The following is a 16,970-nucleotide window of genomic DNA, read 5'->3' on the forward strand; positions in this document are numbered from 1 at the left end:
TATCGACCTTTTTTACACAATCCTGATCATTGGCCTACAATGTTCTCCTCGCTCGACTGATCGGATCTTCTATGTTGCCTAAAAATCATTATTGTCTGCAGCACAGCTCCTTGTGTAAAGAGAGGATGTGCTGCTGACAGTCGTCTGGAGACCAGATTACGAACATTTGCCTCAATACTTTTTCCTTAGGCATTAAATGTGAGCCGACCGACTTGTTATATTGTCAATAAGTTCTCATTTTGGATCGAAATCTGCCTAAAAAAATCCGGTCACCGGGCGATTACCTGATGGTTCACAGTAGCCGGTCGCCGGGCGATCAGCTGATCGGTCACAAAAAACGGCCGCCGGGCGATCAGCTAATCGTTCACAAAAAATGGCCGCCGGGTGATCAGCTGATTGTTCACAAAAAACGGCGCCGGGTGATCAGCTGATCGTTCACAAAAAACGGCTGCCGGGTGATCAGCTGATCGTTCGGCCGCCGAGAGAGGGAGAGAGACATTGCTTTCAATGATTAAACACAAGCTGAGCATGCGCAGTGAAAACAAAAGGATTCCGCCGCTCAAAAAACGTTACATGCTGCGTTCCTGCCGCGCGATTGTCTGTCGTTCCACGACTGATGCGTCACGCAGCGGATGCAACGCAAAGACATCAGTTGCAATCCGTCGTCCATACAAGTCTATGGGGAAAAAATGGAATCCTGCAAAATATTTTGCAGGATACCGTATTTCCTCAAGGCAACGGAAGCAAAAACAAAACAACGCAAGTGTGAAAGCAGCCTAAGTCTTTAGAAGTAACTGCATCTCACATTTCTTGGTGAGGCAGAGCCGACTAAGAGTCTTTGGAGCTTAAAACATATTTTGCGCTCTTGTGTATGGGAGAGTCGGCGGAGATAGCTGCCGACTGAATGAATGGCCAAAGCAATGTTCAGGAACCAGGCAGCTGATGTGTAAGGCGAGCTCAGGAGTCATTGGATCCCGATATGTGCTTCATGTCTCTGTGTCCAGGTTCTCCACCAATGGAAATTGTTGGAGGAAGGAAGGTTTTGTTGGTGTTGGTTTTCAGCATGCCTGTAGCGCCGCTGTTTCTGTAGAGATGTCGACTTACTCACCACTCCGGCCGGGTCGCATACTCCCTGGCCATCCACGTGTGTTGCTGCCTTCCTCCCCTCCCGGGTCCTGTACATGCTGCACAGGGTTCCCGGGAGTGCACCTAAGACGCACGTGCACACCAGCCCTCCTTTTAAAAGGCCGACATGCTATTTCCATAAAATGCCTATGGCTTAGAGACACAATGTATTTAAGGCACCCTCCCATTAGGGGAGGTGCCTGCACAATGCCTCTAGTTAGTCAGTCAGTCTCCAATCTGCTACCTAGCTAGTTGGCAAGTCCTGAGCTCCTGTGCTGTTATGTCTGTGTCTGTCCCCAGTACCTGCCTTCCCATACCTGTCTATCCATACCGTTCCCACCATTCCTGTCTGTAGCCGCCTTTCCAGCCTGCCTCCATCACCCTGCCTGTACCCTTCTATACTTGAGTCCGTCAGCTGTCCTGGGGGTCAGATGCCACAGTCCCGGTCACAGCCCTGGGAGTGGTACCTGGCGTCCGCTTCGCGGTGGGGGCTTAGTTAAACCTCTCCCACTAAGGGGTAAGCCCGGGATCCCCCCTGTGGTCCAGTGTGTCCACTAATCCCACTTGCTGCCACTACTCTGACCGTGATCATTACAATGCCCGATCCCTTTTTTATTTTGGGAGATAACCAACGCCATAAGTGTTTGGCAGCCGATTACTCCCTTTCCCATTAGGAATGTGTGTTTTCGTTAAAAATTTTGCATGTGTATATGGGAGTCGGGGGGGGGGGGGTGTCAGCCCACAGCTGTGTTAGGTGTTTGGCAAACTTCAGACCTTGAAATGCTTTTCACTACTTCTGTATTGGCTTTGCTTAATGTCTATTGTCACATTTTACAGCTCTTAGTTCTTCCTCGGTGCATCGTAAAATGGGTTTTGGTTTTGTGTCTGTGATAGATTTGGCTTAGATTTCACACTCAGTCTGTGGTCATAACGCGTTTTAGATTTCTTTGTAATATGTGTAAATATGAATCAGTTGAGCTTAAATAGCATGTGATGTTTATTTGTGACAGCTATGAGTGTTATGATCCGGAACCATGGAAGACCACCATAAATCATTGGTAAAAGGTGACAAGAGCATTGGCAACTAATCTGGCCGCCATCCCCTTATTAACCATCACAACTAGAAGTAGCCGAGGGGTGAACTAACATCCTGTGCACCACGAACCCAGCCGGAGAACTGGCTATCCTAAAGGAAGGAAAGATGAATAACTCTCTGCCTCAGAAAATAGATAAAGAATAGCAAGCCCCCCACATTCAAAGACTGCGGTGATATAGGAAAACACAATACACAGATAGATGATAGGATTAGCAAAAGGAGAGGCCCTACTGACTAAATAGGACAGGAAAGGAAAGGGACTGATGGTGGCCAGAGAAAAACCCTGCAAAAATCCAACAACCTGATAGTACAAAAAAGCCCTCAGATCGCTAGATCTGAACTCCGTCCTATAGCAGGCGCTCTTGTCATACCAATAAACAGAAAGCAGGAACCATTACAAATTCAAGAAGCAACAAACACATGGACTTATAGGAGCAATTCTCCAAACATAGCTGCAGGGAGCTTCCCAGCTAAGCAACTGCGAGGGAAGATCCCTGCATGCAAATAAACTGAAAACAACCACAGCAAATGACAAACTCAGATAAGAGCAAAAAGAACAAAACAACAAATAAAGAGCCAAGCACTTATCTGGGGTAGATGTGGTCTGGAGCAGGATGAAGCAGGCTGGTGAACAAAGAACAACTGACATCCGGCATAGCCTGCTATCAGACCAGGGTTTAAATAGGCAGAGAATTAGCAATGGAAACGCCCCATTGCTCAACACACCTGGTCTCTGTCCAAACCATTCCTGGCCACAGGAGGGAGCCTCACAGCAGCAAAAGCATAACTGACATTCACAACATATGAGTAAAGGCCCTTTTAGACAAGCTCTTTTTCTGATTTTATTCATAAACAGTCGGCCAACCACCTGATGAATGAGCGAAAACGTTTGTTCATAGGGTGAAAAGATTTTTAAGCTTGTCATTTAATGGCTGCCGTCGGCCTGTCTGAACACAGCATAAGAATTATTGGGCTTCAAAATACAATTCTTGTCTGTAGCAGGTATAAGAAAAAGTCAGTGGGACTCGACATGAATATTACTTGTTATTTCACCTGACAAACAAGCATTTAAAGGAAGGAGCAGTAAATCCTCTTGCAGTAGTTCTCAGCCCCATACAATTATTATATGTGTCACAATCATTATTTTTGTTTTCTTATTTTCTTCCAGCTTTCTTTGGAAAACATCGGAGTGGACAGAGTGTAAGATCTCATTGCTGACGGACCAGGGCACTGGATCCCACGTGCAGGACACAGCACGCTGCGGTGGTGGCGTTCAGACTCGTCGGGTGTTCTGCGCCCAACGTATCATGGAGTCTGGAACAAATAAAGAAGGTCAGTGAAGTGATCATGCATGACTAACAACGGGGCTGGTACAGAGGGAAGGCCCTGGCATTAGGGAGAAGATATACCTCTTGCAACTCACCTGAGTCTGTACCCTAACTACCCTATACAAATCCTTCCCCCATCGCCGTCACATGCCTAGGCCCTTGCTTGCTCTGCACTCACCCTGGCTAGTGAGAAGGCCAGCAAGAACACTAGTCTCACCACTGCAATAATGCAACACAAGGTAAGGGAGACAGACAAAGGAAAATAAATCCAAAAAGGAAAACACTCCAGGCTTCTCCAATGCAGCTAAACACCAGAGCTGCAATAGTCACGACTCCTCAGCTTCTTCCAGAGGCAGGCACCTTCCAAAATGGTCAGCATTGAAATGAGAATCTATAACCAGCAAAAGAAGGTAAGATGCGTGACTTTTTATACTGAAGGGGAGTGGCCACAAAAGAGCTGCACCTGAGATTAAGGGTGGCTTTGCACGTTGCGACATTGCACGTGCAATGTCGATGGGGTCAAATCGAAAGTGACGCACATCCGGCGTCGCAGTCGATATCGCAACGTGTAAAACCTTTTTGATACGATGAACGAGCGCAAAAGCGTCGTTATCGTATCATCGCTGCAGCCTCCGACATTTCCATAATGCCGATGGTGCAACAGGTACGATGTTGTTCCTCGCTCCTGCGGTAGCGCACATCGCTGTGTGTGAAGCCGCAGGAGCGAGGAACTTCTCCTTACCTGCCTCCCGGCTGCAATGAGAAGGACGGAGGTGGGTGGGATGTTTACATCCTGCTCATCTCCGCCCCTCCGCTTCAATTGGCCGCCTGCCGTGTGACGCCGCACGACCCGCCCCCCTAAGGAAGGAGGTGGGTCGCCGGCCAGAGGGACGTCGCATGGCAGGTATGTGCGTGTGAAGCTGCCAACAAATTGTTCGGCACCACCTGAATTATTAGACAAATCATGTGCCATGTACCTATCAAATCACCTGAACACACACAATATGGCACAAAGAGGCACCAGACTTATGAATAATAAATAATTAATATGGAATAGACCTTGATGTGTGCAAAAAATACAATATTTATTTATTTATAAAGGGTGGCAAAACACTCACAATTTTAAAATCATTTAAAATCAGACATAAACACTAAACACTGCCTCCAACATGGGACATATGAATTGCACAGACAAGCATATTGAGGGTAAACACAACAATACTCTCACATAATGAGCTCTCACACTGTGACTCCGGGACCTTGTATTGCAGTTTTTGGTAACCTTCCTTAGTGACTGTTTGGACTCATTGTTATTATTTTGGCTAGTTTAGCCTTTGTTATATACCATTTGGTGACAGTCTCAGGATACCCAGTAACAACTTGATGCAATACAAGCACATTTTTAGCATAGATGGAGTATATACTTGATTTTGTATAAGAATACCCAGATAGGGGGCAGTATTGTTGTGTTTACCCTCAATATGCTTGTCTGTGCAATTCATATGTCCCATGTTGGAGGCAGTGTTTAGTGTTTATGTCTGATTTTAAATGATTTTAAAATTGTGAGTGTTTTGCCACCCTTTATAAATAAATAAATATTGTATTTTTTGCACACATCAAGGTCTATTCCATATTAATTATTTATTATTCATAAGTCTGGTGCCTCTTTGTGCCATATTGTGTGTGTTCACGTGTGAAGCTGCCGTAGCGATAATAATCGCTACGGCAGCTTTCACTAGATATCGCACGTGCGACGGGGGCGGGACTATTGCTGCAGCATCGGTAACACATTGTTACCAATGTCGCAACGTGCAAAGCCCGCCTAAGGCTACAAAGGACAGACAGATAGGAAAGAGTCTTTCACCCCTACAGCACTAAAAGAAAGAAGATTCACTCAAATACAAGTTGTAGATCTGCGCATAATAAGGCATTGTAACCTGGTCCCAGACGCGCCATAGGTCTCATCAAAAGGGGACACACTCATGACAGGAAAAGGGATATTTTTGGGGAAAAAAAGGATTATCTCTTGTCCAGTGAGGAGGTGATAAACTTTAGATCATTCTGTTCTTAACGCTGGGATTGTGTTATCCCTAATAACACGGAAAAGGTTTTGAAGTCAATACTTAAAGTTCCAAAATGTTGCCGTCTTGGAACGCCAGGAGGTTCCGAGGAGTGTCCAGAATATTTCAAAATCTAAAGAGCAATGAAAACCTTCACACTTCCGTGTGTTTTAGTACCCAAACCATAAACATATCTCCAAAATAGATTGCTGAACTTTTTTTTGGGAAAAACTCACAAAAAATATCCAACATTGCATCAATGTATGAAACTATGTATTGTCTATGTGAGTGAAGGAGTGAGGACACAGCAAAGCACAGTGCCCTATCTGTATACCCTGTAATGGGGGAAAACTCGCAAAGTAACGAGTAACCCGAATGCCGTACTTTTCGTGCGAGTAGTGAATAGTGCAGAATTCAGGTTACTCGTTACATTGCGAGTTTTTCCCCATTGACTTGCATTGCGCACACTATTCGGAATTAATACATGAGTATTATATGAGTATAGCACCTACGAATAGTTAGATACTCGCTCAACTCCACCTGTTATATTTAATATCAATGTTTTTTGGAATCCAATGATGACATTTCTAGATACAATTTTTTTAAATATTGGAAGCCACAGAGTTAACAACCCAGAGACCCTTGAAGACCCTCACATGTCAGTTCCATGTTCTTTACATTCTTGAATCATGTGGATAACTACCTCTTGGATCATGGAACTTTTTGAAAATGGCCACAGAAAAAAAAACAACAATATTTGGTTATAATAACCCCATGTATCTGCATCAAATAATGGGCACGGTGGCTCAGTGGTTAGCAGTGCAGTCTTGTGGTGGCTTAGTGGTTAGCACTGCAGTCTTGTGGTGGCTCGGTGGTTAGCACTGCAGTCTTGTGGTGGCTCAGTGGTTAGCACTGCAGTCTTGTGGTGGCTCAGTGGTTAGCACTGCAGTCTTGTGGTGGCTCAGTGGTTAGCGCTGCAGTCTTGTGGTGGCTCAGTGGTTAGCACTGCAGTCTTGTGGTGGCTCAGTGGTTAGCACTGCAGTCTTGCAGCGCTAGGGTCCTGGGTTCAAATCCCACCAAGGACACCATCTGTAAGGAGTTTGTATGTTCTCCCCGTGTTTGCGTGGGTTTCCTCCGGGTTCTCCGGTTTCCCCCCGCACTCCAAAGACTTACAGATAGGGACTCTAGATTGTGAGCCCCAATGGGGACAATATTGCCAATGTATGTAAAGCGCTGCGGACAGGGGAGATGATGTGGAGGATGGGACTATCAGCGGCGGCAGCAGCGAGAGGGAAAAATCAATGTTTTCAGCTGCCAATGTCGATCCCCCTCTCGCTGCCGCCGCTGATAGTCCCGTCCTCCACGTGTTCCCCGAAGTACCGCTGTCCCCAGCGTGCACGCAGAGGGGAGATGATGGACCCCTCTCGCTGCCACCGCCACCGCTGATAGTCCCGTCCTCCACGCTCCTGTCAGCTCCACGCAGTGGCGCGATCAGCTGAGATGTCACTGAGGTTACCTGCTGTCACTGGATTCAGCGGTGGCCGCGGGTAACCTCAGTGACAGCTCAGCTGATCGCGCGGCTCTCTTCAGTTGCTGCGTGGAGCTAACCGGAGCGGCGGTGTCTGCTGCTTCTCCGGTCACCTCCATGCAGCAGAGCTGGAAGCGACGCTGGACCATCGTGGATTACGCCGGACATGGAGGGCTTTGTCGGGCTTATTAAATGGGAGAACGAGGGAATTTGTTAGTGTTTTTTATTTCTAATAAAGGATTTTTTCAGGTGGGTGTTTATTTACTGTAACTTACAGATTAATCATGGAAGGTATCTCGGGGAGACGCCTGACATGATTAATCTAGGACTTATTGGCAGCTATGGGCTGCCATTAACTCCTTATTACCCCAATTTGCCAACGCACCAGGGCAAATCGGGAAGAGCCGGGTACTGTCCCAGAACAGCCGCATCTAATGGATGCGGCCATTCTGGGCGGCTGCTGACTGATATTGTTAGGCTGGGGGGCTCCCCATAACGTGGAGCTCCCCATCCTGAGAATACCAGCCTTCAGCCGTATGGCTTTATCTGGCTGGCATTAAAATTGGGGGGGACCGCACGCCAGTTTTTTTTAATTATTTATTTCTAATTTTTTTTTTTTTCAATTCAACAAGCTTTATGGGCTTGTTTGAACTGAAAAATACATGAAACAATTGTTGACAAAACTGCAGCAAAAAACGCACCAAAAAAAGCAGCAAAAACGCACCAAAAAAGCACCTACATTGTTTGTGACATTTCCAGGCTCTCTCTGACAAGGTGCAGTTTTGGCTGCAGTTTTGGCTGCAGTTTGTGAACACGAAAAGAAGCAGCGTGTGCATGTACCTTAGGCTGTGTGCGCACGCTGCATTTTTTTGGTGCAGTTTTGTGGCAAAAACGCATGTCTATCCTTATGCCAGCAAAGTCAATGAGAATTCTGGAGTGCTGTGTGCACGATGCTTCTTTTTTTTTCTTGCAGATTTTGGTGCACAAAACAATCTGCTGCATCTCAATTCTTGCTGCGTTTTTTTCCTGCATTTTTCAGCATTTCCATGCATTGACTTCATTATGAAAAATGCATGGCAAAAAAAATGCACGAAAAAACGTGGCAAAATGCATTTGCGTTTTTCAGCCAGAAGATGCAGTTTTCGGTGCAGAAAATTACTGCACTAAATACTCAGCGTGTGCACAGAGCCTTAAGGCCCCGATACACGCTACGATTTATCTGACGATATGTCGTCGGGGTCACGGATTCCGTGACGCACATCCGTCATCGTTAGCGACGTCGTTGCGTGTGACAGCTACGTGCGACTCTGAACGATCGCAAATAGGATGAAAATCGTTGATCGTTGACACGTCGTTCAGTTTCAAAATATTGTTCGTCGTTTGGAACGCAGCAGACATATTGGTACGTTTGACACCCTGCCAACGACGAACAACATCCAGAGGACCGCCTTGGTCAAACAATATATCGCTAAACGATGTTGCGTCGTTTGTGAGATGTGTACGTGTGACCGCTACAAAAGAACCTATGAGCGATCTCGGCAAATCGTAACAACGATCTGGGCGTGTCACATCGCTAACGAGATAAATTGTTGCGTGTAAAGCAGCCTTTAGTCTTTAGCGTGGCAACATTTCATAAATGTTCCATGATGCTGGATTGAAACATCGGGCAGAGAAGACTACTGCCTTGTTTCAAAGAGAGCCGGATCTCTGCACGGTGGCCGCCACAGCTGACTGATTTAGGAGGCAAGACTTTATGGAACATTTTTGGCTCTTGCAAGTAAGAAATATAGGCAACTTATTTTCCAGATGCAGAATTGACAATTTGAGACCTACCGTAACTTTTGGGTAAAATGTAAGCCTCAACTGCAGAAATTTTAGGATATTTATATGTTGCCTTAAGCCTCTTTCACATGTGTTTTTTTACGGCCCTTGTTGAAGGTGCGTATGGCCCTCTGTGTGCCGTGATTTTGCCACATATGTTCTCTGTGTGCTCTCCATTATAGCACATGAAGATCAGGAACTTTGTACTCACCTGTCCCCAGCGCTGCTGTCCCTGGTGCTGATGTCTCCGGTGATGCTGCTTCCGGGTTCGCATTGCAGTGAATATGCATGGGTTTAATGAGCGGGACTGCAAGGAAGTGATCGCAGCACCGAAGACAGCAGCGCTGGAGACAGGTGAGTATAGAAAGTAATTTTATTTCACAGACGGGATTTCTCCGGTACGTGTCACCTGATGACACACGGATCACATCAGTGTGTGGTCCGTGTGACACTAGTGCTGCCAGAGAAAAATGGACATGTCTCCGTGTGGAACACACGGATATGTGCATCTGCCAAACAGACACGTCTGTGGAAAAAAATTGTGTGCGTAGACACATTGATTTTAATGGGTCTACGTATGTCCATGAAAACGGCGTCATATGTGAAGAAATCACTGACGTGTAAAGAGGGCCTTAGGCTGAGTTCACATGCCCAGTAATCATCTGTTAGAATGGATCCTGCAGAGATCAGTTGGGAAAATGATTTCTGCTGGATCTTTTTTTTTTTTAACATGGGAGTCTATGGAGAACAGATCCGTTAACTGATTGCTTTTAATCTTCCATTTGGAACAGATCCTGTAATAAAAAAAACCCATATCTGTCACAAATGCAAGTGTGATTCCCTGGCCTATCAGGTCGTCACAGGGTATTGTGCAATCTGCCCTTCAGCACGGTATCCACCCTCCTTGGTTACGGGTCCTGGCCCTTTGGTGTTGCTAACAGCTGAGCCAATCCAAACCCTGGGAAAACACTTCACACCATACCCACCAGACACACCATTGGGGGGGGCCTGAAGGGAATAGGGCCACCCAATTGGGGGGTTGGTAAGGGGAGGTGAGAAGTGTCAAAGGCAGAGCAGTGAGTAGTGACTCTTGAGAGGAGAGGTCACAGGTGAAGCTGGGCTCCTGTAGTTACTAGGTGGCAGACGTTGGTCTGGGCCTGGTAGGAGCTGGAACCTTGGTCGCAGGGGATAGCGTCAGGGGGCACGGACTGCCGAGGAGGGCGGCCGGTGGCTTTGAGCTATCACCGGGCAGGGTCCAGGGCACGACTGGGTACGTGGACCCTAGGCCAGGAAGTAGCTTCACACGTCCTGGCAATTTACCCAATGGGGGTGAAGACTTCAGGTATCATCCCCAACCCGCTCCAAAATCGGGGTACTAATGCACCGATGGGATAGGACTTTCCCACTACAGTCCAAAGAAATCCTACCCGTGAACCCTGATAGCTAGCTCACTCCGTTAGCCACACGGGTGAGCGGGACCTGAAAAGTTTCAGGCTTGAAGGTCCAAAGAAGAAAAAAAAGGTACCAAGGGAAGGGTCACAGACTAACCGCAACACCAAGGGCACAGACCCAAGCGTGCTCCCTCCCAGATACAGTGGTGCTCGGAACTCTGGTTTACAAGCTGTCAGTGCGATTATTTCTGGACTGAGTGAGTACGCTGAAAGAACCCTTTTCCCACCCCAATGGCACCCTTACATCACCATCACCGGGCTCCTGGGCAAACACCCCCTACCCATGGAGAGGTTAAAACACCTTGCGGCCATACCATCGCCACCGGGCTCCCCAACAGCAGCAGTGGTACTCTAATTTACCACGCACCGTGGGTGGCGTCACGAACTTTCCCAATCCCTTTTTAATTCGAGTGTCCGCGCAAACCCCCCGGGTCCGGAGACCCCTCGAGCCACCACGGCTCCGGATCCGAGCGACTCGGCTGCTGCTACGGGGGGGGGGGGGGGGGTACACAAAAATAATGGCTGGCTATATAGGAATCCTTTAACAGATACATTCTCCATAGACTCCAATGTTTAAAAAATGGATCCGGCACAAATCGCGAACAAAAAAGTTGTGTTTGCAGAACTTTTGTCCCAATGGATCTCTGCAGGATTGGTTCTAACGGATGATTACGCGACATGTGAACTCATCCCTGAAGAGGTGTGAGCAAAAGTGAAGTAAAGGGAAGGTTCCCTTTGTCCCCATCTTCCTCCTTCAGCCCTGGCAGCCGAATCACATGCACTGATGTATCTATTTGGACTGATTTGCGTCTTACATAGGCTCCAAGGCTGCCCCATGAAAACTGGAATATCTTTGTAATATAGTAAACTATAAACAGGCATCTGTTAGACAGGCAGACATATTTTCATATTCTCAAAACTTTTGTTAGATGTTTTACTGTCAAATATTACATTCTTAAAAGGGTAAATTAAAGCAGTTGTACTGGGGGAAAACATGTCTGCTTCTTCCAAAAAGAGCGCCCCCCCTTATCCACTGGTGGAGTGTGGTATTACAGCTCAGCCCCAGTTAGGATAAGATGCATAGACAACCCCCGGACTCGTGTGGCGCCGTTTCTAGAAGGAAACAATCTTGTTTTTTGCATTCCCTTTAAATGTTGTGAATAATTCCGGATTCACCTGTAGATGGAAAGCAATCAGTTTTGGGCGCAGTGGTAACATTTTCCGCATTTTCCAGCCCCGCGTCGTCTCCTTACTGCATCTAAGCTGTGTAATTGGTTTACATTTTCCGAGCTTGTAAGATGAAAGTAGCGATTTAATACGGTGAACGCAGCTTTAATTAAAATTGATGGCCACTGGAATAACTATTAAAGAAGAGCTGCTATGATCCATCGAGGCGCCTTCTAATCGAAATTTTCAAATTATTAGACCGGCGCGAGCGTGATACATAATTTGCAATGTAAACACATCTTCTCCCCAGAACCTGAGATATAGCCGTATGGGTTCATTAAATTATTCACTGCGATGTCTGCGGATAGTTTGTATTGTCAGATAAAAGGATGTTCTGAGTAATATTCCCTGATAGCAGCCGAGCGCCGCTTCTCTCTGAATCCGTGTGAATTTAATAGCAGTTTTGGAAATAGAATGTATGGATTGTGTCTGGAATCCATTGTCTCCACATTTAGGCATGTAAATTATTTTGACAAGTTCAATTTAATTGCTGATGAAATTCACAGTTTTACTAAATTTAGAAGGTGCGACTCCTCTCAGCCATTATATTGTTATATCGTATTTGCCTATTTTGGTTTCGAGGCAGATTTCTTAAAGGGACAGTGAAGGCAGCGAGGTATAGAGCGGGCGGAGCGGAGCAGATCCATGGATAGATTAATGTAAAAAAAAATTCAGTGTGAATTGTAATTTTTTGATCAACTAGCTGTACTACCCGACTTCGCCCGGTTTAACAAATGCTGTTAACAAAATAGAATGTATTAACAAAAATGTATTCTGCACACAAAAATCACAAAACAAATAGATAGAAATGTAATTATTAAAAGGCAAAAACTAAGCTAATAGAAGCATTTCACAACATATATTTCAACACCACAGATATTCCACACAGCTTTAACTAAATTGGCCAAGTAATGTGCTCCGTCTGTCTCTTTCCCCGTCTGTCTCTTTCCCCATCTGTGTCTCTGTGTCTCTTTCTTTGTCTGTCTCTATCTCTCTGTCTCTTTCCATTTCTGTCTTTTTCCTAGGTCTGTCTCTTTCCCTGCCTGTCTCCCCGTCTCTTTGTCTGTGTCTTTTCCTGTCTTCCTGTCTCTGTCTGTCTCTTTCCTTGTCTGTCTCTATTTCTCTGTCTCTTTTCCCGTCTGTCTCTATCAAGGTCTGTGTCTTTCCCCATCTATCTTTGTCTGTCTCTCTGGCTGTCTCCTCCTTCCCTGTCTGCCTGTCTCTGTCCCTGTCTGCATGTCTGTCTGTCTCTTTCCCCGTCTGTCTCTTTCCAAGTCTGTCTCTTTCCAAGTCTGTCTCTTTCCAAGTCTGTCTCTTTCCAGGTCTGTCTCTTTCACCATTTGTCTTTGTCTGTCTCTTTCCCTGTCTGTCTCTCTCTATCCGTCTCCCCATTGACATCTTATTACCTCACATATAAGCTTCTTATACTATGAATGTCTTTTGTTCCTATAGCAACCAATCACAGCTCCTATTAATGACCTGTAGTTCCAGGCTCCATTTACTTTAATGGAGGCATGTTTTTTGGAGAGTAACTGTAAAGCGCGAGGTTAAATTTTCCTGTCAAAACATAGTCTACGACGTTCCCTGGGTCACATGAGGTGTCTGTGCAAAATTTCGTGATTGTAAATGCGACGGTGCGGATACACTTTTCGTTTCACTTTTTCCCCATTATGTAGATAGGGGCAATAGGTAAATTGGAACGCACGGGGTTAAGATTTCGCCTCACAACATAGCCTATGACGCTCTCAAGGTCCAGAAGTGTGAGTGTGCAAAATATTGTGGCCGTAGCTGCGACGGTGCAGATGCCAATCACACACACACACACACACACATTCAGCTTTATATATTAGATTATCCCTGTTCTCTGGTGGGTTCAAGAGTCCAGTGGGCGGATCTATTCAGTGATTGAAGAAATGCTATAGGCTGTGTGTACATGAAGAGTCCAGTGGGCGGTCCTACTCAAAAATTGAAGGAATGCTATAGGCTGTATACACATCGAGAGTCCAGTGAGTGGTCCTACTGAGTGATTGAAGGAATGCTATAAGCTGTGTGTGTATCAAAAGTCCAGTAGGTGGTGGTACTCAGTGATTGAAGGAATGCTATAGGCTGTGTGCACATCAAAAGTCCAGTGGGCGGTGCTACTCAGTGATTGACAGCATGTTATAAAGCTGGAGGCATCGAGCTGCAGATTGATAAGTACCGTAGTTGTATGAAATGAGATTCACTGGAGCAGTAATTTATTGATTGCCATCCCATTTTCTTGGAGTTTGAGTCCAGTAGGCGGTCCTACTAAGTGATTGACAGCATGTTGAAAAGCTGGAAGCACCGAGCAGATGAGATGCAGTTTTATGAAAACATATCCAATATAACATATCCAATAATTTATTGATTGTAGTCTTGTTCTCAGGGGATTTAAGAGTCAAGTGGGCGGTCCTACTCAGTGATTGCATGAATGTTATAAGCTGTGTGCACATGAAGAGTCCAGTGGGCGGTACTACTCAGTGATTGCAGGAATGCTATAGGCTGTGTGCACATGAAGAGTCCAGTGGGCGGTCCTACTCAGTGATTGCAGGAATGCTATAAGCTGTGTGCACATGAAGAGTCCAGTGGGCGGTCCTACTCAGTGATTGCAGGAATGCTATAAGCTGTGTGCACATGAAGAGTCCAGTGGGCGGTCCTACTCAGTGATTGCAGGAATGCTATAAGCTGTGTGCACATGAAGAGTCCAGTGGGCGGTCCTACTCAGTGATTGCAGGAATGCTATAGGCTGTGTGCACATGAAGAGTCCAGTGGGCGGTACTACTCAGTGATTGCAGGAATGCTATAAGCTGTGTGCACATGAAGAGTCCAGTGGGCGGTCCTACTCAGTGATTGCAGGAATGCTATAAGCTGTGTGCACATGAAGAGTCCAGTGGGCGGTACTACTCAGTGATTGCAGGAATGCTATAGGCTGTGTGCACATGAAGAGTCTAGTTGGCGGTCCTATTCAGTGATTGACAGCATGGTATAAAGACCAGGAATGAGAAAGAATCCAGCAGCTGCAGGTTTCTCCGGGTTAAAACTCCATCTTTATTAAACGTGGTGTGTTTTTTGTGCCATGCATATTCCATAATGAAGTCAATGGGTGGAAAGGCTGAAAAACGCAGGAAAAAAATGCACCAAAAATTGACTTGATACAGATTATTTTCTGCACCAAATCTGCAAGGAAAAATAAGCAATGAGCGCACGACACTCCAGAATTCTCATTGACTTTGCTGGCATAAGGATAGACATGCAGATTTGTGACAAATCTGCACCAAAAAAATGCATCAAAAACTGCAGTGTGTGCACGTGGCCTAAGAAGGAACAGGATTCATGGACAAACATTGCTTTTTTGCTGCAGGTAAAATCTGTTTCCTTGGCAGTAAAAAAAAGCTGCTTTCAAAATATCAGTTTTTGCTGCTTTTTTTTGGTGCGGATTATATGTGTCATTTGTCTACAGTACACGTTTATTAAAGTTTAGTTTTATTCCATAAAAAGCAGCAAAAATGCTCAGTTCCATTTTTTCCACAGTATATTTGCTTTTCCTTATTGCTTTCTATAGTGAAAAAAAAGTTGCAAAAATCCTGAAAAAATTGACAATGCTGCATTTTTCAAAATAGAAAAAAAAGGAAAAGAAAACTAAAAATCTCAGCTTTTGCTGGTTCTTTAAAAATCAGCTTTTAGTTATGCAACAAAAAAACTCTGCAAATATGCAACGTGTGAACACGGCCTAAAAAAGAAAGATTTAAAGGAGTTTTGAGCACAAAAATTGCCTGTGTTTTACCTACCAAATGGAAGCTCGATACTATATGAAAAATGTTTTTGCACAGATCGTAATAATCAGTTGTCCCCGGTAATCGCCCAGAGATGACAGCTACATCCCCGACTAATAAACCTCCGTAAGTAACATACGGCTCGTTGTCATTTCCTTGTGAAATCCTGAAATGTCGCTAAGCGCTGGAAATAATTACATTTGTGCGAATGGCAAATGACTAGTTCATTTACACGGCCGTCCTTCCCTGGAGATCGCTCCCTCGGAGAGGGGATATATAACTTTATAACCCAATTCATTATCCCCAGCTGGTGAAAATGAAGTGAAAATGATTGCAAATGGCAGGACGTGGAGTATTGGCAGAACATTGATATTAGGTCGCAGAATCGTTTAATCCAACGCTCCGCGGATCGGGGGCTGACGGCTCCCGGCGGAGATTAGAGCTGCAAACAAGGGGATTTTATGGAGGTGCGGATCGATCACCGGAACAGGTCAATGTACATATAGAATAATAAAATATTCCTCCTCCCCATGAAGATTTACCGATGTACAAACCGGATGATCTCTTCAATTTGGCAACTGAAACACTTAAGCGGGCTTTACACACTGCGATATCGGTCCCGATATCGCTAGTGTGGGTACTCGCCCCCATCTGTTGCGCGACACGGGCAAATCGCTGCCCGTGCCGCACAACATCGCCCAGACCCGTCACACATACTTACCTGCCCGGCGACGTCGCTTTCTAAGGGGGCGGTCCGTGCGGCGTCACAGCGACGTCACTGAACCGCCGCCCAATAGAAGCGGAGGGGCGGAGATGAGCGGGACGTAACATCCCGCCCACCTCCTTCCTTCCGCATTGTGGCCGGGAGGCAGGTAAGGAGAGCTTCCTCGTTCCTGCGGTGTCACACGGAGCGATGTGTGCTGCCGCAGGAACGAGGAACAACCTCGTTACTGCTGCAGTAACGATTTTTGAGAATGGACCCCCATGTCACCGATGAGCGATTTTGCACGTTTTTGCAACGATGCAAAATCGCTCATCGGTGTCACACGCAACGGCATCGCTAATGCGGCCGGATGTGCGTCACCAATTCCGTGACCCCAACGAGTTCGCATTAGCGATGTTGTAGCGTGTAAAGCCCCCTTTAGGCCCTGTGCGCACGCTGCAGTTTTTGATGCGTTTTTTTGGAGCTTATTTTTTTCAAAATCTACACCAAAATCTATATGTCTCTCCTGAAGCCAGTAAACTCTACGAGATTTCTGGAGAGCTGTGCACACGATGCCTTTTTTTTTTCCTTGCAGATTTGATTAAGAAAAAATCTGCAGCATGTCAATTATTGGTCTGGATTTGCAGCATTTTTTTCACCCATTGACTTCAATGTTGTGATGAAAAAACACTTTAGGCCATGTGCGCATTAGAAAGTGACTTTTTCTCAAGGAAAATCCGGACCCTCTTAAAGAATCCTGCTCCTGTGGTAAAAAAAAACGCACCAAAACCGCAACGGAAGCAGTTTTGCAGTGGATTTACAATGGATTTTCCGCGG

General features: G+C 45.8%; 1 protein-coding gene across 1 annotated transcript in view; it reads left to right on the forward strand.

Moving 5' to 3' along the window:
• The window catches only part of THSD7B (thrombospondin type 1 domain containing 7B), a 593,888-nt gene that overhangs the window by 233,778 nt on the left and 343,140 nt on the right, over positions 1-16,970 (forward strand). Inside the window, exon 5 of the mRNA XM_075317161.1 lies at positions 3,390-3,553. Coding sequence (XP_075173276.1) covers positions 3,390-3,553 — 164 coding nt within the window. The remainder of the gene's footprint in view (positions 1-3,389; positions 3,554-16,970) is intronic.

This window comes from Anomaloglossus baeobatrachus, chromosome 7 (genome assembly GCF_048569485.1).
Source record: "Anomaloglossus baeobatrachus isolate aAnoBae1 chromosome 7, aAnoBae1.hap1, whole genome shotgun sequence".
Taxonomy (NCBI): Eukaryota; Metazoa; Chordata; class Amphibia; order Anura; family Aromobatidae; genus Anomaloglossus; species Anomaloglossus baeobatrachus.